The following is a 16,729-nucleotide window of genomic DNA, read 5'->3' as shown; positions in this document are numbered from 1 at the left end:
ATGACCTCCTTCAACCTGATCAAGAACGATCGATCGTTCTTGTCAATGACCTCCCAATCCTGCCAAAGATTGTCCCTGCCAGCGGCCGAGAAGAAGATCGATGTGTTCTTCGCGAACAAACGAATCGATGCGTGTGGCAGATCCGGCAACGTCAGGCAGGCGGTAGAGACCTTCATCGGCCTGGGCGACGCAAGAAATCCCTTCTCCTGGTACCTCATCCTCTCGGCCCTGGCAAGAAATGGATGCCTGGTGGACGCCAAGCAAGTCTTCGATTCCATCACGCCATTCGCCGATCTGGGCGCCTGGAACACGATGCTGGACGCCTACGCGCAGGCCAGGGATCTAGATCACGCGCGAGAGCTATTCGATAGATTCCCTGGCTGGGATTTGAGAAGCTGGACCACGATGCTCGTTGCCTACGCGCACAAGAACCGATTGAGGGACGCGATGCGCGTGTTTGAAGCGATGCCGCAGCGCGATCTCGTGTCCTGGAACGCGATGCTCGCTGCATTCTCCCGGAGTGGCGATCTTTCATCGATCCAAGAACTCTTTTCCGCAATGCCGCTAAGAACCCTAGTTTCTTGGAGCACGATCCTGGTGTTCTACGCACAATCCGGCCTAGCGGACGCCGCAAGAACGATCTTCGCCGGGATGCCGGAGCACAATCTCTTCTCTTTCACCGCGATGCTCTCCGGCTACGCCAAAAGCGGGAATCTTGCTGCGGCGACGCTCCTGTTCGATCAGATGCCAGAGAGAGACCGCGTCGCATGGACGATCCTGCTGGACGCGTTCGCCGAGAGCAAGAACATCGATCTGGCGTGCCAGATCTTCCACACGATGCCTGAGCGAGACCTAATCGCCTGGACGACAATGCTCACCACCTATTCCCAGATAGGGCGCCTGGATCTCGCCAAGATCATCTATGACGACGCTCCCGCGAGGGATATCATCATTTGCAACGCGATGATCACAGCGCTGGCTCACAATGGAGGAGTGGATTGGGCGCAAGAGATCTTTCACAGCATGCCCCAGCGAGATCTCGTCTCATGGAACGCAATGCTTACAGCATTCGCCCAGAATGGGCAAATACACGACGCCAGAGAGACTCTAATTTTCATTCCAGAGCTCGACCTAGTCTCCTCCAACACGGGCCTTTTTGTCCTTGGAATATCCGGCAAGCTCGAGGAAGCCAAATGCCGGTTTGATTCCCTCCCAATAAAAAACCTCATTACCTACACAACAATGCTTTCAGCATATGCCCAGGAAGGGTATTTTAAAGAATCAAAACGAATCTTTTCCATGATGCCCGAGAGAAGTACGGTGTCCTTCAACGCACTGCTAACGGCATATGCGGATTTTGGCAGCTTGCGGCAAACACGACTCTTTTACGATACGATTCCTGCCCGGAATACGGCGACCACAAACGTGATGCTCTACGCATATGCCCGTTCGGGGCATCTTGTACTTGCGTGGAGTCTCTTCCAGATGATGCCCGACCGCGACATAGTGTCATGGACCACCATGGTGGCGGCATATTCGCGCCTTGGCCACTCACACCAGGGTCTCTATTTGCTTCAATCAATGAGACTGGCCGCGGAAGATCCCGACCAAGGGTGTTTCTTATCTCTAATGGCCGCCGCGAGCCACGGAGGAACTCTCCGCGATTCGTGGAGCTTGTTCCAGTCCATGATCTTCGATCACGGCTTTACCCCGACTAAGCAGCACTACTGTTGCATTGTGGATCTCCTGGCCCGAGCTGGGCGATGGAGAGACGCTCGCGAGCTCGTAGACACGATGCCATTCCAGCCGGGGGTCTTGGAATCGACGTGCCTGGCAAGCCGAGAGATCCCTGCGAAGCTCGGCCATGGCGTGATCGAAAGCCTGGATTCGCGAGCATCGAGCTATGTTCTCCTGGCAAATGGAATCATCTCTGGATCGTGCTAAAGTTTTGATTTTTATTGGATTCTTTGAGTTGGGGAGGAGTGAAGTTTCTAGAAGTTATTCGACGATGATCTCTACGTACCTCGAACTGATCAAGCTACTAGCAGCAGGAATCACAGTCGGAGACTTGGTTGTTGTGGGGGCAGAGGATCAAATTCTTGACGAGGACGATGATGCCGCCGGGGAGCTTTCCAATCTTTGCGAACTCGCTGGGCCATGTATCCACGCAGATGACTTGCGTTGGTGGCGGAGGAGGGGGCTCCTCTTTCGGCGGCTCCTCCGCGGGCTTTGGCGGCTCCTCCTCGGGCTTGGGCGGCTCGGGCGGCGCTGGCTCCGGCTCGGGCGGCGCCGAGGGTTGCTCCGGCTCCGGCGGTGGCGGTGGCGGAGGATCCGGCAGCTCCTCCATGGACTCCACCGCCAGGCACTTTCGCCGCTTGCCGCTAGCCTCCAGCACCTCGTTCGCCTTGAAGTCGCCGGTGATGATCAGCGTCGAGCCGTCAACTAGCTCCACTTTGCTCACGCCTGCAAAGAAGTTCCCTCTCACGGATCGATCAAAAAAGCGAGTTTTTTTCGTGGCTTCCTACCTGGGACCTCGCTGAGCTGCTTCACGAGCTTGTCCTTGCACTTGCCGCAGGACATAAAAACCTTCAAAGTGAGCTGCGAGAGGGGAGAGGAATCGATCGAGGATAAGGGGGGCCGCCACACAAAAACAAAGACAATGTAGATATCAGATGAAATCAGTTACACTGTGATCAGAGATTCCAAATACCTTCCTCATTGCTACAAGCGCGATTGATTGATTGTCTCCTTTCGCGGTCGAGAGAGAGAGAGAGACGAGAGGAGCTACTCGAGGGGGTGCCTCTTATCTCGCTCGAGGCAGACAGCCCCTTTATATTTCTTTTTCTTTTGCTTTTTGGCTCATAGGCATGCTAAGCAAACGCTAGAGCGCAAGCAAACTTGTGACAAAACACACACACAAAGGAGTGCCTTCCATCTTTTACCCGCGATACGTTGAGCTTTAGTAGTGCCAGGCGGGCCCCACTCTCCACGTCGCTGTCTCTTGAGTTGACTCTAGTTGACCTTATGTTGACCGTCATTGGCATTTTCTTTGACCGGCTTGACTATGTTTGACAGGCTGCTTGACTGTCTTTGACTAATTTTGACCTATATTGACCGTCGCTGAAGATTCTGTTCTATCCGTTTTTGGAGGAGCATCGTTAAAGGCTGTGGATTCTAAAGGCCGGAAAGGGGAAAAAGTGAGTGAGGTGGGCAATTGCAGCATCTTTACAAACATTTGGACCGTATGACGCGACCGCCACCTTCCTCGGTGTGTTCGAAAGAAATGCAAGCCTTAGGACCTCTTCTTTTTGTAGGAGAGGGAGAGAAGTGGTACTTTCACTTCTTTGGAATAAAGACGACGAAAACCTCTCCATGTCTCTCACTCTTGGATTGGGACGCGGACCAACCTGTAATGCAGTGAGCAAGAAGAAAAAGGTGTTAAAAATAAAAAAGACGGAATGTCGCCACACGCCGGCCATCTTGCTGATCCGATCCAGTCGAGAAGAAGATCTTTTTCTTCTTCTTCATGCCAAGTAGCAGTACGTTCTCCTGTCATCTCTGTCCCGCTCGAGGTAATCTCTCTCGATAAGCGCCTCGATTCGCTTCTTGATCACCGCCGGGTTTGGAGTGAATCGCGACTGGAGCTGCGCAATCACCTCGCTCACCAGATTGTTGTGCTCCATCCGCTGCCTCGACTTCATCACCCGGACGATGGCCGCCTCGATCTGCGGGTTCCGGTCGCTCTCAATCTTCTCCCTCGTCCGGGAGTTCTCCTCGCCAGTCTCCTTCTGCGCCGCCACCGTGCAGATCTTGATCTTGGCCAGCTTGCTCGTGAACGCCTCGTTGAACACGAACACGTCCATCTCGCCAATCTCCTTGCTCATGGGCTCTTTGCGGAGGACGTTCTTGCCCCGGACCAGCGCCAGCGACTGTAAGTTCCTCTTGAGCTCCGACGCCTGCTGGATCCCCGTCGCGTCCTTGATCTCCTTGTAGCTCAGCCGGTCGGAATCGTTGAAGAGCATGAGGATGCACATCTGGTACGTCGAGCAGCTCAGCGTCTTCGTAGTGTCATCGATGGTGAGCTTCAAGTCCGCTGAGCCGAGGTTTCCTTGCCAAGTTAGCCGCCGGCCCCTGTGCTCCATGAGGTAGAACGTCTTGAACCTCTCGCACAGCCCGTGGACCTCTCTCGGGAGTATGCACTGCGAGGACGACGCGTACGCCGGCCAGGATCCGGTGGTGAGCACCTGGACGTTGATGTTCATCGCCGCGTTGATGTTTGCCTGCATGTTCCTGAACCGCTGCATGAGATCCTCCGAGGTCCTCATGTCCTTGAGCATGGTCTCGATCTTGCTCGTGAACTGGTAGCCGCACACCGTCTTGATCTTGAGGATGAGGCTCCTCTCGAGCTCGTCCTCGGCGAACTTGGACAGGAGCAGCCGTTTCGCGAGGTGGTGCTTGTAGTACTTCTCAAACATGTCCTTTTCGTTGATGTACCGGAAGATGAGCATCGCCTTGTCCATGAAAGCTTCCGGATCGTCCGAGCCACCACTATCCGATTTGCCACCTTGCCTAAGCTTGTTATCCAGGAACAACGAAAGAAACTCCGGTAGCCTGCGGTTTAAGTTGACGACCTCTACGAAAGCCACCTCCAAACCCGCGGCCACGGCCTTGTTTCTCTTGAACGAAGAGCTCACTATCGCGTCGTACTTCTCCCTGAAACTTAGCAGCAGCTGGATGAAAGCCACCGGATCCTTCTGGCGCTCGGGATCCTGGACGAGCTGCGCACCGTTTGCTTTGATATGCCTCGTCAAACCATCTAGAATTTCTTTCCCTCCTTCGTCCCAGTGTTGCAAAAACTCGTACATGCGTGCCAAGTCGTCCAACCTGTCCTGTGAAAGCATGAATTCGAGCCCCGTGTTCTCCATATCCACCAGCTGCTTTATGTTCTTCCCGACGAAGATATCCACCACCACCCTGCTGATCTTTGGCCCAGTTTTCTCCGAGAGGTACCGCGACACTCTCACGCTTTCCTCCTTGAGTCGTCGCTCCACCCTCTTGAGCATCGCGGAGCAGTCCCCGCAAGCCATCAGCTGCTGGCTCTCGATCGAGTAGAAATCCTTGGAAGCCGCGATGAATGGTTCCTCCACCACGAGAAGATATATCTTGTAGTCGAGCTCGATGAGCATTTGCACAGCCCTCCTCATCTTGCTCCTGTCAATCATCTCCCCGGACCTTTCCTTGTGGATCTCGCCCAGGAGAAAACCCGTGAGCGCGGCTTGCAGCTTTGGCGAGCTCACCACCTCCACCTTCCATAGCTCCAGCCCCAAGTCATAGACGGACCTCTCCCTGTACCGGATCACATAGGTCCTGTCCATGCAATTCAGCAAAGCCCTGATCAGCTGGAGCGCTCGCGAGAATTCCAGCCACTTCTCGTCCAAGACCTCAAACATGGATCCAGTGTCGGCGGCCGCGAACACGCCATCCCGGTAGACCGCGAGGTTCCGGACGAGCTCTTCGCGAAACATCTGGTAGAGCTTGGCGGCGTGATTGCCCTGGCAAAGATTAAAGGCATGCCTGCCATGGAAAGATCGCCCGATCGATCAAACGAGAATCCCAGAGATTTTACCTGTAGAGCTCCTCGAAGCTGAGGCCGCTGGCATTGCTGCGCCGAAATATCTCGCCGATCGCGTTCTGGAGCACGCGCGAGCTACCCTGCACATCGATAGGGCAGCGCCTTACCACGGGATTGATCCGGATCTTCTTTGGCGCCGGCGCCTCGATCGCCACCGCCGCCGTCTTGGAGCGCACCCCTCGCTTCGCCGCCGCCATGGATTGAGGGGAGCTTCTCCCTCACAATGCTCATTGAAGTTTTGCCTCCTTCCTTTAAAACCTTTTTAAACCGGCATATTCTCAGTACAAGCATTTTCTATGTCTCTAGTGTTGTCATGTCTATAGTTTGATGAAATTGCGACTATCATGTCTATAGTTTGATGAAATTTCGCCGGAGCTTTGGAACGAAACGGCAAGTGAGAGAAACGCGAGCTTCGTTTTGCTGGAGAATGGATGTTTTTGGATCGAGAAGATGAGTGTTAGAGACCTGAAAATCAGCCACGGTTTTTAATCGAAACATAGAAACTGGGAAAAGATCGAGCTTACATTGTCGTCCAGACGATGCTCTCTGGATTCGTCAATCCCATGGAGATAGTCTGAGACTCGAGAAAACGATGAGCTTGGAAGGAAGAAGGCTTTGCAGTTACCTTGATAGGCAGCATCTTTGAAGATTAGCAAGCTTCCAGGCAGCAAAGCCACGCTTGTGTTCTCTGGCGCTTTTTCCAAATCCTTCGTGGCTTCGATCAATCGAAGGTGCGGTTTGAATCTCATCAGAGTTGGAGCGCCGAGAGAGAGAATTGCTACTACGGGAAAATAGCTTGGACCATCTTGATGGAGCTGCGAGCATGAACGAAAAGGAAATCATAGTTTTGGAAGAAATCATGATAAACTTACCATGATTCCCTGGCCCGGAAGATATTCATTGACGAGGACGTGATTGATCGGCGATGGAAACAGTCCTGTCACGCTAGAAATCTTCTCGGTGATCTTTGTGAGCCAAGAAGGCACTGTTGGAATCATCACATTCTCTTAGAAGTCTGCTAAGATAGAAAGGAAAAAGAATGAGCGAGAATGTACCAACATGGTTGAGGCACGAGGCCATTCGATTCGACGATTCCACCTGAGAAATCCTCTGCAAGATCAAGAAAAATCCTAGAAAACCGGGAGATTACCCCAGTTTTGGAGCCGCCGATTCGTGAGCGTCTTCCATTTCGAGCTAGGAGCGGAATTTACCTACACAGAAAATGGATGCTCCTCGATCGACCGATGAAGCGCCTTACCTGATGGAGCAGGAAGCTCTGCTCGGCGGCAGTGATGAAATCCGGAATGTAGAAGATGCTATCGACGCGTCCCACGGCATATTTGCTGAGCTCCATCAAGAACCCTAGAAAATATTTTAGGGTTTATGGAACGCATTGCAGAGCAGCCCCTGTTCGGAGGCGCGATCAGCTGCTCACTGCCCACGAGATTCCAGGTTTCTTCGTCCTTCTCTTGATTGATCGATTGATTCACTGTGGAGAATCTCTAGACCGTGAGCAACATCAGGGAGGTTCCAGATAATCAGGCAAGAGCTCGCAAGTGTTTCAAAATATTTCTTACAAACTTCTTTGGCGATAGGAGGTTTTTGCGGATGCATCACGCGACGAGAGCGTGATTGTGGAGCTTCTGGAGCTCAAGCCAGAGATTCCGGATGAGCAAAGCGCGTCATGGTTCTTGCAAGATCTTGCGAGCGAACAGGACGCTCTTATGGTATGAAACAATCTCTCTTTTTTTTTCTCATTCTCCGTGCGCTCAGGAAATGGAAAGCGTGAGCCAGCTCCAGCCAGGAGATGTTCCTTTCCTCGATCCATCGATTGTCAAAGGCGTCGCGGTTGGAAAACTGGTATGCTCTCTCGATTCTTTGTTTCTCTTCTAGAATTTCGCGATTTTGTTCTTCCAGAAAGTCTCCAAATCCAGGCAAAGTGCCGACGCTGCTAACATCGTGAGAGTAGGTTCCTTGCTTTTCTATCACGAGTTCTAAGATCTCATCGACGATATCACAGATTTATATGGCGAATCTGAGGCTGCGGAGCGTGAAAACTGATGTTCTAATCTCCGTCTACGAGCCACTTTACATAAGGTACTGCGAAATCGAAGAGCGAGCAGTGAGTGGTGATTTGATCTTTTCCTATGCGTTGCTCCAGTGCTCTTAGCGAAAGCGCTGCATCGGGTGGATCGGGATTCGCAGTTCCAGCGGCTGTGGCTGGCTGTTCTTCCGCGCTGGAAGTCTTCCAGACGATCCTTAGAACACTCAAAGTTCACGACTGGGCACTCTTCGTAAACTAAAAGTAAGCTTTCGTTTCGTCGATTGAGAAAGAGAGAGAGATCGAGTGACACTAGATTCGATCGATCTTTGGCAGTGATTTCGAGCGACACAATGGTGGCAATAGAGCGAGATTCGATCAATCTCTTCCAAAGTTTTCGAGCGAGACAATCGTAGCAATACACTTCGTCGCGAAGAAACACGATTTTTACCAGAGCTTGTAGCTTATGACATGGTGCGCATTGCTGAGATGGCACAAGAGGGAAAAAAAAATTAACCCGTGCGTATACAAAAATAAAGAAAGGAGAAGAAAGTGGCTATGGCGAACTCTTCGTCTGGCAAGCCCTAGCGCATTCTCCCAGTGGCGGTGTTCTTTCCCGCGACGCTACGAATTCTCGCCCCCGCGGCACTCCATGGCGACGATTCCCTAGGGCTGGGGTCGGGCAAAGAAACCCTAGGGGGAGAGCTTGGAGCAGATCGACCGGCCCCGGCAAAGATGAGCCAGCCGAAGAAGAAGCCGTTCAAGATCGAGCCCTTCAAGCACAAGGTCGAGATGGATCCCAGGTATGCCGAGAAGACCTGGAAGATATTGGAGGATGCGATTCACGAGATTTACAATCGCAACGCCAGCGGCTTGAGCTTTGAGGAGCTCTACAGGTTCGTGCTTTACTTTCCTTTGCCGCGATTCCATTCCATTCCATTTTCTTTGCTTTGCTCCTCGTGAATTTGCATTCTTTAGAGTAGATCCATTCTTCCTCCTTGTGCTAAAGTCTTTTTTGTTCTTCCTTTCTAGGAATGCCTACAACATGGTTCTTCACAAGTATGGAGAGAAGCTCTACGCGGGGCTGGAAACCACGATGACGCAGCATTTGCAAGAGTTTTCTCGGGTGATCGAGGCGGCGCAAGGTGGTCTCTTTCTCGAGGAGCTAAACGGGAAATGGTCCGAGCACAACAAAGCTCTACAAATGATCCGGGACATCCTCATGTACATGGACAGGACTTACGTACAGAACTCCAGCAAGACCCCCGTCCACGAGCTGGGGCTAAACTTGTGGCGAGACACGATCGTGAGATGCCCGACGATCAAGGACAGGTTGAGAGATACGCTGCTCGACTTGGTTCACAGGGAGAGGACGGGGGAAGTGATCAACAGAGGCTTGATGCGAAACATCACCAAGATGTTGATGGACTTGGGGGTGGCGGTGTACGAGGAGGAATTCGAGAAGCCTTTCCTGGACGCGGCCGCGGACTTTTACAGGATAGAGTCCCAGCAGTTTCTCGAGAGCAGCGACTGTGCCGACTACTTGAAAAAGGCCGAGAGGAGGCTCAACGAGGAGATGGACAGGGTGACGCATTATCTCTTTCCTCGGAGCGAGCCAAAGATCACATCTGTTGTGGACAGGGAGATGATCGGCCACCACATGAAGCTGCTTGTGGAGATGGAAAACTCGGGGCTTGTTTCGATGCTCACTGACGACAAGTATGACGACTTGGCTCGCATGTATAGTCTCTTCCGGCGGGTCACTACAGGGCTCCAGACGATTCGCGATCTCATGACTTCACACCTTAGGGAGGTTGGCAAGAACTTGGTCGTCGACCCGGAGAGGCTCAAGGACCCGGTAGAGTTCGTGCAGCGTCTCCTGGACGAGAAGGACAAGTATGACAGGATAATCCGTTCCTCGTTTAGCAACGACAAGACGTTCCAGAACGCCTTGAACTCGGCGTTTGAGTACTTCATCAACCTCAATGCCCGGTCGCCCGAGTTCATCTCGCTGTTCGTGGACGACAAGCTCCGCAAGGGGCTCAAGGGCGTCAGCGAGGAGGACATCGAGACGGTGCTGGACAAAGTGATGATGCTCTTCCGCTACCTCCAGGAGAAGGACGTGTTTGAGAAGTACTACAAGCAGCACCTCGCCAAGCGGCTCCTGTCCGGGAGAACCATCTCGGACGACGCAGAGAGGAGCCTCATCGTGAAGCTCAAGACGGAGTGCGGCTACCAATTCACGTCCAAGCTCGAGGGTATGTTCACGGACATGAAGACGTCCCGGGACACAATGCAAGGCTTTAGCTCGATGATGGCGAACTGCGAGCAGCCAGGGGAGGCACCGACGCTCTCGGTACAGGTTCTCACAACCGGCTCCTGGCCAACGCAGTCGGGCGCGAGGTGTAACTTGCCGACGGAGATCCTCTCGGTGTGTGACAAGTTCAAGACGTACTACTTGTCGACGCACACCGGGAGACGCCTCACCTGGCAAACGAATATGGGAACCGCGGACCTCAAGGCTACGTTTGGCAACGGTGCGCGGCACGAGCTCAACGTCTCCACGTACCAGATGTGCGTGCTCATGCTCTTCAACATGGCGGACAAGGTGACTTACAGGGAGATCGAGCAGGCGACGGACATTCCAGCCGCGGACTTGAAGCGGTGCTTGCAGTCTCTGGCGCTCGTCAAAGGCAAGAACGTCTTGCGGAAGGAGCCGATGAGCAAGGACATCAACGAGGACGACGTGTTCCTCTTCAACGACAAGTTCGCGAGCAAGCTTTACAAGGTGAAGATCAGCACGGTGGTTGCGCAGAAGGAGAGCGAGCCGGAGAAGCAGGAGACGCGGCAGAAGGTGGAGGAGGACCGGAAGCCGCAGATCGAAGCGGCCATCGTGAGGATCATGAAGTCGCGGCGGGTACTGGATCACAACAACATTGTGAGCGAGGTGACGAAGCAGCTCCAGGCCAGGTTCTTGCCGAATCCAGCGGTGATCAAGAAGAGGATTGAGTCGCTGATCGAGCGGGAGTTTCTGGAGAGGGACAAAGTTGACAGGAAGCTCTACAGGTACCTGGCTTAAGCTCCGGCAGGAATAAGTTTCGAGGAGATGGTTTATAAAGCGCAGCAAAAGTTTTGTGAGGAGCCAAGCCAGGCTTTCCTGTTTGGAGGAGGAAGACTTGAAGATCAACTAGAGAAAGGAAAGAAAAACGAGGAAGCAAGCGCAGTTCCTTCTCTTTCTCTCGCTCTCTCGATTCTTAGAAGCTCTTGTTAATTGCTTTCCAAAGTTCTTTCTTTTTCTTTTTCTTTTTTTTTTCTTTTTTCTTTGCCTTCTTTCACTCACGGGAGTTTTGAGTCTTGATCCAGGCTTTGCTTGAGAAATTCTAGAGGCCAACTTTTGTGGTTAAGTTGTCACTGCGAGAAAAAAAAAGACGATTGATCGATTCTAAACTTTAAAAAAGGGATTGTGTTGTGAGTCCCGCACTCCTGTCCAAAGCGAAGCAAAGAGATCCTTTTTATAAACTTGCAAGGAATGGATAGCTTCCAAGTTTATAAAAGCACTCACATACTTTTTCGTGGAGTATTAAAAGTACATGTGTATCTAGTGCTCATAATTATAAATCTTTCTATTAGATCACCAAAAGCTAGTATTCGAATATGCGATAAGAGATTAAATCCCTGGTTTGTTTTAAACACAGTGCCGTTTATTTGTTTTAACTTGCTAAAGACAAGAGAAATTCGCTTTTTCTTTTTCTTCTCTAGGTTATTTTGGCTATGGCTGTGTTGTGTTAGTTGCGGCGCGAGCAAGATTAGAGCGCGCTCCCACCGCTACGAAGAAATTCTCCTCCTCCATCGCTTCGCGCCCCTCTTCGCTGTGGAGACTTTCTTTCTCGGAGGTGAGCGATCTGCCAGTGTGCCGCATTTTGCCTCCCTTCCCCGTCCCGCGAATCTGAGCGTCGCGCGGATGAATTTCTTGGCCCTGCATTCTCGATTCTCCAGCGTTTGCTGCGGCGGAGCTTCTAACCGAGAAATTCGTGGCTTTCTTTTCTTGGTGAGCTAATCGCGTTGCTGGAATTTAGGGTGCTCGCGTCCAGCGCAAGAACACGCTGCCTCTGGCTTGGAAGCCGCCATAGTTTGGCTTGGAAGGTATTTTAAATCTTTATTTTCTCTGTCGGTGAGGAAGAGCCTCTAAATCCCATTCCAGGTACTCCATCGAGCAAGAATTCTTCCCCTCCTCTCTTTCTATCTCTTCAAAGCATGATGAGGAGATGAGGAAGATCATCGCCATGCTGCTTCATTCCAAGAGCTGAACTTCATCTTCTTCGTTCTTCCCGACGACCACCACTATCGGAAGCGGACCAAAGATGACCTCGGGATCTTCTCCGGAGCCGCTCGACTTTTTCATCTGGACACCGGAGGTAGACACGACTTCTCCTTGTGTGTGCCGTCTAACTCGTCCCTTTCGCTCGCGCCTCCAGGACGTTGGCGTTTGGCTCGAAGAGATCGGGCTCGGGAGTTACAGGGAGACGTTCAAGCAAAATGGAGTGAACGGCGAGTATCTCGATAACTTATCCTCGTTCACTACGGAACAAATCCTTCGGTTCATCCGGCGGTGTCATATGAAATGGGGGGACTTCATCACGCTATGTAAAGAGCTGCGCAACATCAAAGGTGAGTCAATGAGATCTCTTTTTTGTCTCTTGGAATTTTTGTTTTTCCATCTTCATGAGATGGAGCTAGAGCTAGCTTTGAGAAGTTTTCACGGAGATTTCGAGCTCACTGGCTTGGTTTTTGGATTGTCCCAGTGGCGTGCTTGCGAGGAGAACAGGAGGTTAGAACCCCGTGGTGGGCGCCCTCGTGTTTTACGAGCGTTTTCACGAGGCTAGCGAAGCACAACAGGCAATCCCGTGTTGTTTCCTTGAGATTCGATCCATGATACATAGTTCACCGGGTACGCAAACGTGATCTCTCTGTGCAAGGTCTAATCTTTTTTCTTTTCTTTCCCATGAAGGTGCAGGATTTAAGGTGTAGCGTTGTAAGACTGAAATCTCTCCTTGCAGCCATCTCCCGGCTGCGATCCAAGCTTCAAGAGGCTGAGTGAGAAAGGTTGGAGAGGTTGGCTCGTCAAGTCTCGAAGCTGCCATGGTCTAAAATTCCTTGCCCAGCAGAGACGATTGTCAGTGACTGATAAAGACATCACGATCGACACGATGCCAAGAAAGAGAAGAAGAGCCAATCTCAAAGTTCAGTGGATAAACTTATCCAAAAAAGACCAGCAATTACACTGTTGATTCGTACGTCAAAACCGGTCAAATAATCAGACCCGAAGTCGAAAGCTTCTAAATTTTAGGGTTTAAGTGAGAGCTAGGGCTCTTGGAATGGCGATTGGCGATGGCGCGATCCGGTACAGCGTCCTGCTTCCCACGTACAACGAGCGTGAGAATGTGGCCATAATCACCTATCTCCTCTTCAAGGCGCTCCAGTAAGCCGGCCGCGGTTTCGAATTGGCGGTGATCGATCTCGCTCTCTCTCGCAGGAATGTCAGCTTTGAGATTATCGTGATCGATGATGCGAGCCCTGATGGAACTCAGGATGTGGTGAGGCAGCTCCAGAAGGTTTACGGAGACGATCGAATTGTATGCATCTTCTTTCGTTTTTTTTTCCCCCTTGTTCTCACTCTGGCTATTGCTTTGTAAGCTTTTGCGACCGCGACATGCAAAGCTGGGCTTGGGTGAGTTTCTTTCTTTCTTTCTCTCCTCTTTTTCTTCTTCTCACCTTGCTCTTCCCAGGAACGGCTTATATCCATGGTCTCAAGTATGCTTCTGGTGAATTCGTGATCATAATGGACGCCGATCTATCTCATCACGTCTGCATTTCCTACTCTCGTAACTACGACATCTGATGGTGTTCTTGGTGTTTTGCAGCCAAAGTACCTGCGGAGCTTCATGAAGTAAGGACTCCTTTTGTTTTCTCCTTACAAATCTTTCACTTTGTATCTAGGAAGCAAGAAGAAACAGGAGCAGACATTGTCACGGGCTCCCGCTACATTCCAGGAGGTGGTGTTCATGGCTGGGATTTCAAGCGCAAGCTCACGAGCAGAGGAGCCAACGTACTGGCACAGACACTTCTCTGGCCTCGCGTCTCCGATTTGACTGGCTCTTTCAGGTCAGATGATTTGGCTTTCCAGTTCTGTGGCTCGCATAACGCTCTCTTGTCTTGCAGACTGTACAAGAAACCAGTCCTGGAAGATCTAGTAAAAGTTTGCGTGAGCAGAGGCTACGTCTTCCAAATGGAGCTCATCGTAAGAGCGTCGAGAAGCAACTATCGCATCGAAGAGGTATGCATTTGTTTCAGCTTTTGAGCTTGTTCTCTAAGGATTTTTTTTTTCATTGAATCAGGTGCCTATTACTTTTGTGGATAGAGTTTACGGCATTTCAAAGCTGGGAGGATCAGAGATTGTTCAGTATCTCAGAGGATTGATCCATCTCTTGCTCACGACGTAATGAAAGGAAATTATTTTTCTCTGATTGGAAGGAAAGAATCTCCTCGAGCACAGTGCGTCCAAAAAAAAATTCGATTAACAGTTCCATTTAAACGAAAGGTTTAACGGCTAGCTAATTTAGGGTTCTTCCCGGCTATGGCGCTTGTAGCTGTGGCATCGCAGTGGTCTCCACAGCGGCGGCTGGACCAGCCGCGCGATTGGGGATGGAGGAATGCAATGGTACGAGTGGATTCCAGGCGCCTCCGCGGAGCTCGGGCAGCCATGTCCGTAAAGATTTCTTCTTCTCCTTGTTCTTCCAGGTAGGGCATTTTGATCCCTGGCTGTTGGCTTAATTGTCACTGCAGTCTCTGGAATGATTGCGCAGGCGGAGAGCCGAGTGGGAATTCGACCCGCTGGGGATCTGCGAGCCAGCGAATGGAAATTTCGTCGCGGCCTGGGGAGATTTGTGCGTTGTTGCGATGAAAGCGATTGGCAATAAGCAAACTTCTGGAAAGCAATCCACTGGAAAGGGAATTGCGGGTATGGAAAAATTCTTTTCTTTCTTCCATATCGTGTATAGGTAGTTCTTACACATTTTCTTCTTTTCCAGCTGCCATCGAGGATAGCTCGATCGATTTCGGGGATTTCTTTCGAGGCAAGCTTCCCGGGAAGTTTTTACTGCTCTTGGGGTGGCTAGCTTTGTCAAGAGTCGGGACATATATCCCTCTACCGGGAGTTGACAGGGCAGCCTTCTCTGGAAGCATGACCGATAACAGTTTGTTTCGGACGCTCGACGCCTTCTCCGGTGGTGGAATCGGAAGGCTCGGTGTGTGCTCGCTCGGGATAGTTCCGTTCATCAACGCTCAAATCTTGTTCCAGCTGCTTGGATCGCTCTTCCCAGAACTCGAGAGGCTCCAAAAGAAAGAAGGCGAAGCTGGAAGGAAGAAAGTTCTCCAGTACACGCGCTACGCCTCGGTTGCCTTCGCCATTTTCCAGGTACTGTTTTTGCTGGACAACAAGAAGTTCTTGTTTGTTCACGAAGGAGAAACTTTGCAGGCTATTGGACAAGTTCTCTATATCCGCCCTTACGCCGACGACTTTAGCTTGGGGTGGATCTTCACTTCTATATCCCTGCTTACCATTGGTGCTGTTCTTACGTCCTACATTGGAGAGAGGATATCAGACATCAAGCTTGGGAATGGCACTTCGCTTTTGATTTTCACCAACATCATATCATCTTTGCCTGCCTCTGTCGGACGAACAATAGACCAAGCACTCAAGGATGCCAATTACGCTGGCCTTGGTACCATTGGTCTTTCGTTCTTCTTGCTCGTGCTTGGAATAGTTTATGTGCAGGTACGTTGGAAGAATGTCTTTGATCGCAGTTTCTTATTCAAGGCCATTGTTGCAGGAATCTGAGCGAAGAATTCCTTTGAATTATGCTTCGAGATACAGTGGAGGGCTTCAAAAATCTGCATACCTTCCGTTTAAAGTACGTGTTTTCTTGTCAAGAATATTATGACTGACTGGTTTTGCTCTCCAGATTAACAGCTCGGGTGTGATGCCGATAATCTTTTCAACATCGGCACTAGCTCTCACGTCCTCCGTAGCTCGATTCTCTGGAGCTACAGGTTTTAACAACATAGTAGCTACATTGAATCCAGGAGGTTTGTGATCATGCAATCTGCATCACCTTTGGATTTACTTAGTTTCTTCTTTGAACAGGATCATTCTACCTTCCCACGAACGCAGTGCTCATTGCGTTCTTCAACTATTTCTACACGTTTTTGCAGCTAGATCCTTCGGACGTGAGCGACCAACTTAAGCGTCAAGGCGCTTCTATCCCGTCGGTCAGGCCGGGAAAAGCCACAGCCGCATTCATCGAGACAGTAAGACTCATCTAGACTTGAAGTTGCTCTTATAACACTTCGCCGGTTTTATTGCTCGTCTAGGTCCTCACACGGATTTCAGTGTTGGATTCCACCTTTCTAGTGATCATGGCTGTGTCTCCTGCTGCCGTGGAATGGTTAACACACTTGACCGCTTTCAGGGGATTTGCAGGAACATCAATCCTGATTCTCGTCGGCTGCGCTACTGATACCGCCAGAAAAGTGAAAGCGGAGCTTATCTCGCAGAAGTACAGGGTCTTAGACTTCACCAGCGACACCTGATTTGTTCATTCTCTTTTGCTCAAGAAATAGTCTAATTGTCTGAAGTTTCAGATTAGGATGGAAAATGCTTCTGGAAATTCATATTTGCATCTTTAGTGCTCCAAAGGTAAGGCCTTCTTCAGGAACGAGATAATCAAACCACGAGATGTCGCTGTTTGTATATCGTTTTTCATTTTCCGGGTAACAATGACCTCGGGTAATAATGAAATACCTGATTAGAGGCAGTATTTTAAGAGCTAAGTGTCTAAGATAGCTATAATATGTAGCTAGAATACAGTGCCGGATATATATAAGATAATAACTTAATAGGAGAACTAAAGTCCATTTCGAAATGTTGGGGCACTGTAGCGACCATCACCTCCATGTAGAAATTTTTCTCTTTTTCTTCACTGTTTTGGTAATTCGAA

General features: G+C 50.7%; 9 protein-coding genes across 14 annotated transcripts; 6 read left to right on the top strand and 3 right to left on the bottom strand.

Annotated features, from left to right (window-relative positions):
- LOC112343502 (pentatricopeptide repeat-containing protein At4g02750-like) lies at positions 1 to 1,944 on the top strand. The gene has a single exon (XM_024667080.1). It carries the CDS (start codon positions 1 to 3, stop codon positions 1,942 to 1,944), a length of 1,944 nt encoding a protein of 647 aa, XP_024522848.1.
- On the bottom strand, positions 1,936 to 2,929 carry LOC9640907 (heavy metal-associated isoprenylated plant protein 43). Its single transcript, XM_002993302.2, has 3 exons — positions 2,711 to 2,929; positions 2,526 to 2,598; positions 1,936 to 2,463 (listed from the first exon to the last, which is right to left on the bottom strand). The coding sequence occupies exons 1-3, from the start codon at positions 2,717 to 2,719 to the stop codon at positions 2,042 to 2,044; spliced, it is 504 nt and encodes a 167-aa protein (XP_002993348.1). The 5' UTR covers positions 2,720 to 2,929; the 3' UTR covers positions 1,936 to 2,041.
- Positions 2,930 to 3,255: 326 nt separating this feature from the next.
- Positions 3,256 to 5,829, bottom strand: LOC9640906 (cullin-3A). Its single transcript, XM_002993301.2, has 2 exons — positions 5,627 to 5,829; positions 3,256 to 5,574 (listed from the first exon to the last, which is right to left on the bottom strand). Exons 1-2 carry the CDS (start codon positions 5,827 to 5,829, stop codon positions 3,525 to 3,527), a joined length of 2,253 nt encoding a protein of 750 aa, XP_002993347.1. The 3' UTR covers positions 3,256 to 3,524.
- A 39-nt stretch (positions 5,830 to 5,868) lies between these two features.
- Positions 5,869 to 7,068, bottom strand: LOC9640939 (alpha-ketoglutarate-dependent dioxygenase alkB homolog 6). Its single transcript, XM_024667065.1, has 7 exons — positions 6,891 to 7,068; positions 6,783 to 6,843; positions 6,692 to 6,730; positions 6,505 to 6,617; positions 6,258 to 6,447; positions 6,157 to 6,206; positions 5,869 to 6,097 (listed from the first exon to the last, which is right to left on the bottom strand). The coding sequence occupies exons 1-7, from the start codon at positions 6,984 to 6,986 to the stop codon at positions 5,981 to 5,983; spliced, it is 666 nt and encodes a 221-aa protein (XP_024522833.1). The 5' UTR covers positions 6,987 to 7,068; the 3' UTR covers positions 5,869 to 5,980.
- LOC9640938 (ran guanine nucleotide release factor) lies at positions 6,980 to 8,126 on the top strand. Of its 3 annotated transcripts, none has more exons than XM_024667066.1 (8): positions 6,980 to 7,084; positions 7,139 to 7,174; positions 7,228 to 7,359; positions 7,406 to 7,492; positions 7,550 to 7,597; positions 7,653 to 7,729; positions 7,794 to 7,937; positions 8,010 to 8,126. In XM_024667066.1, exons 1-7 carry the CDS (start codon positions 7,016 to 7,018, stop codon positions 7,933 to 7,935), a joined length of 591 nt encoding a protein of 196 aa, XP_024522834.1. In that variant the 5' UTR covers positions 6,980 to 7,015; the 3' UTR covers positions 7,936 to 7,937; positions 8,010 to 8,126. The 3 variants fall into 3 exon arrangements, with proteins under 3 accessions (XP_024522834.1, XP_024522836.1, XP_024522835.1); XM_024667068.1 differs by having other exon boundaries at positions 7,990 to 8,126; XM_024667067.1 differs by having other exon boundaries at positions 7,794 to 8,055.
- Positions 8,127 to 8,385: 259 nt separating this feature from the next.
- On the top strand, positions 8,386 to 11,123 carry LOC9640937 (cullin-3A). Its single transcript, XM_002993332.2, has 2 exons — positions 8,386 to 8,569; positions 8,706 to 11,123. Exons 1-2 carry the CDS (start codon positions 8,409 to 8,411, stop codon positions 10,750 to 10,752), a joined length of 2,208 nt encoding a protein of 735 aa, XP_002993378.1. The 5' UTR covers positions 8,386 to 8,408; the 3' UTR covers positions 10,753 to 11,123.
- Positions 11,124 to 11,450: 327 nt separating this feature from the next.
- LOC9640936 lies at positions 11,451 to 12,975 on the top strand. Of its 3 annotated transcripts, XM_024667073.1 has the most exons (6): positions 11,451 to 11,566; positions 11,750 to 11,816; positions 11,875 to 12,088; positions 12,149 to 12,341; positions 12,476 to 12,621; positions 12,682 to 12,975. In XM_024667073.1, the coding sequence occupies exons 3-5, from the start codon at positions 12,035 to 12,037 to the stop codon at positions 12,604 to 12,606; spliced, it is 378 nt and encodes a 125-aa protein (XP_024522841.1). In that variant the 5' UTR covers positions 11,451 to 11,566; positions 11,750 to 11,816; positions 11,875 to 12,034; the 3' UTR covers positions 12,607 to 12,621; positions 12,682 to 12,975. The 3 variants fall into 3 exon arrangements, with proteins under 3 accessions (XP_024522841.1, XP_024522842.1, XP_002993377.1); XM_024667074.1 differs by having other exon boundaries at positions 11,451 to 11,816; positions 12,688 to 12,975; XM_002993331.2 differs by having other exon boundaries at positions 11,451 to 11,816.
- Positions 12,976 to 13,022: 47 nt separating this feature from the next.
- On the top strand, positions 13,023 to 14,197 carry LOC9640935 (dolichol-phosphate mannosyltransferase subunit 1). Its single transcript, XM_002993330.2, has 8 exons — positions 13,023 to 13,152; positions 13,207 to 13,306; positions 13,368 to 13,401; positions 13,460 to 13,536; positions 13,595 to 13,620; positions 13,671 to 13,835; positions 13,893 to 14,007; positions 14,069 to 14,197. The coding sequence occupies exons 1-8, from the start codon at positions 13,049 to 13,051 to the stop codon at positions 14,171 to 14,173; spliced, it is 726 nt and encodes a 241-aa protein (XP_002993376.1). The 5' UTR covers positions 13,023 to 13,048; the 3' UTR covers positions 14,174 to 14,197.
- Positions 14,198 to 14,293: 96 nt separating this feature from the next.
- Positions 14,294 to 16,546, top strand: LOC9640905 (preprotein translocase subunit SCY1, chloroplastic). 2 transcript variants are annotated; one of them, XM_002993329.2, is made up of 8 exons: positions 14,294 to 14,471; positions 14,537 to 14,691; positions 14,762 to 15,147; positions 15,208 to 15,507; positions 15,563 to 15,643; positions 15,695 to 15,818; positions 15,877 to 16,040; positions 16,104 to 16,546. In XM_002993329.2, exons 1-8 carry the CDS (start codon positions 14,308 to 14,310, stop codon positions 16,320 to 16,322), a joined length of 1,593 nt encoding a protein of 530 aa, XP_002993375.2. In that variant the 5' UTR covers positions 14,294 to 14,307; the 3' UTR covers positions 16,323 to 16,546. The 2 variants fall into 2 exon arrangements, with proteins under 2 accessions (XP_002993375.2, XP_024522840.1); XM_024667072.1 differs by having other exon boundaries at positions 14,419 to 14,471; positions 14,517 to 14,691.
- Positions 16,547 to 16,729: the final 183 nt, after the last annotated feature.

Source organism: Selaginella moellendorffii, unplaced genomic scaffold (genome assembly GCF_000143415.4).
Source record: "Selaginella moellendorffii unplaced genomic scaffold, v1.0 SELMOscaffold_154, whole genome shotgun sequence".
Lineage (NCBI taxonomy): Eukaryota > Viridiplantae > Streptophyta > Lycopodiopsida > Selaginellales > Selaginellaceae > Selaginella > Selaginella moellendorffii.
The sequence above is the reverse complement of the archived record's forward strand: the minus strand, read 5'-3'. Positions and strand labels throughout refer to the sequence as shown.

Bases quoted from the DNA above. Each gene is read 5' to 3' on its own strand.
- LOC9640935 (XM_002993330.2), top strand. From the start codon at position 13,049: ATGGCGATTGGCGATGGCGCGATCCGGTACAGCGTCCTGCTTCCCACG. The intron at 13,537-13,594 runs GTCTGCATTTCC...GGTGTTTTGCAG, and splicing joins ACGCCGATCTATCTCATCAC to CCAAAGTACCTGCGGAGCTT. The intron at 13,836-13,892 runs GTCAGATGATTT...CTTGTCTTGCAG, and splicing joins GATTTGACTGGCTCTTTCAG to ACTGTACAAGAAACCAGTCC.
- LOC9640906 (XM_002993301.2), bottom strand. From the start codon at position 5,829: ATGGCGGCGGCGAAGCGAGGGGTGCGCTCCAAGACGGCGGCGGTGGCG. The intron at 5,575-5,626 runs GTAAAATCTCTG...TTTCCATGGCAG, and splicing joins AGCTTCGAGGAGCTCTACAG to GCATGCCTTTAATCTTTGCC.
- LOC9640907 (XM_002993302.2), bottom strand. The intron at 2,464-2,525 runs GTAGGAAGCCAC...ACTTCTTTGCAG, and splicing joins GCAGCTCAGCGAGGTCCCAG to GCGTGAGCAAAGTGGAGCTA.
- LOC9640939 (XM_024667065.1), bottom strand. From the start codon at position 6,986: ATGGAGCTCAGCAAATATGCCGTGGGACGCGTCGATAGCATCTTCTAC. The intron at 6,618-6,691 runs GTTGGTACATTC...TGATTCCAACAG, and splicing joins TGGCCTCGTGCCTCAACCAT to TGCCTTCTTGGCTCACAAAG. The intron at 6,448-6,504 runs GTAAGTTTATCA...TCATGCTCGCAG, and splicing joins TTCCGGGCCAGGGAATCATG to CTCCATCAAGATGGTCCAAG.
- LOC112343502 (XM_024667080.1), top strand. From the start codon at position 1: ATGACCTCCTTCAACCTGATCAAGAACGATCGATCGTTCTTGTCAATG.
- LOC9640936 (XM_024667073.1), top strand. From the start codon at position 12,035: ATGACCTCGGGATCTTCTCCGGAGCCGCTCGACTTTTTCATCTGGACA. The intron at 12,089-12,148 runs GTAGACACGACT...TCGCGCCTCCAG, and splicing joins TTTTCATCTGGACACCGGAG to GACGTTGGCGTTTGGCTCGA. The intron at 12,342-12,475 runs GTGAGTCAATGA...GGATTGTCCCAG, and splicing joins AGAGCTGCGCAACATCAAAG to TGGCGTGCTTGCGAGGAGAA.
- LOC9640937 (XM_002993332.2), top strand. From the start codon at position 8,409: ATGAGCCAGCCGAAGAAGAAGCCGTTCAAGATCGAGCCCTTCAAGCAC. The intron at 8,570-8,705 runs GTTCGTGCTTTA...CTTCCTTTCTAG, and splicing joins AGCTTTGAGGAGCTCTACAG to GAATGCCTACAACATGGTTC.
- LOC9640938 (XM_024667066.1), top strand. From the start codon at position 7,016: ATGGAACGCATTGCAGAGCAGCCCCTGTTCGGAGGCGCGATCAGCTGC. The intron at 7,085-7,138 runs GTTTCTTCGTCC...GAGAATCTCTAG, and splicing joins CACTGCCCACGAGATTCCAG to ACCGTGAGCAACATCAGGGA. The intron at 7,360-7,405 runs GTATGAAACAAT...CCGTGCGCTCAG, and splicing joins GCGAACAGGACGCTCTTATG to GAAATGGAAAGCGTGAGCCA.
- LOC9640905 (XM_002993329.2), top strand. From the start codon at position 14,308: ATGGCGCTTGTAGCTGTGGCATCGCAGTGGTCTCCACAGCGGCGGCTG. The intron at 14,472-14,536 runs GTAGGGCATTTT...ATGATTGCGCAG, and splicing joins TCTTCTCCTTGTTCTTCCAG to GCGGAGAGCCGAGTGGGAAT. The intron at 15,819-15,876 runs GTTTGTGATCAT...TTCTTTGAACAG, and splicing joins AGCTACATTGAATCCAGGAG to GATCATTCTACCTTCCCACG.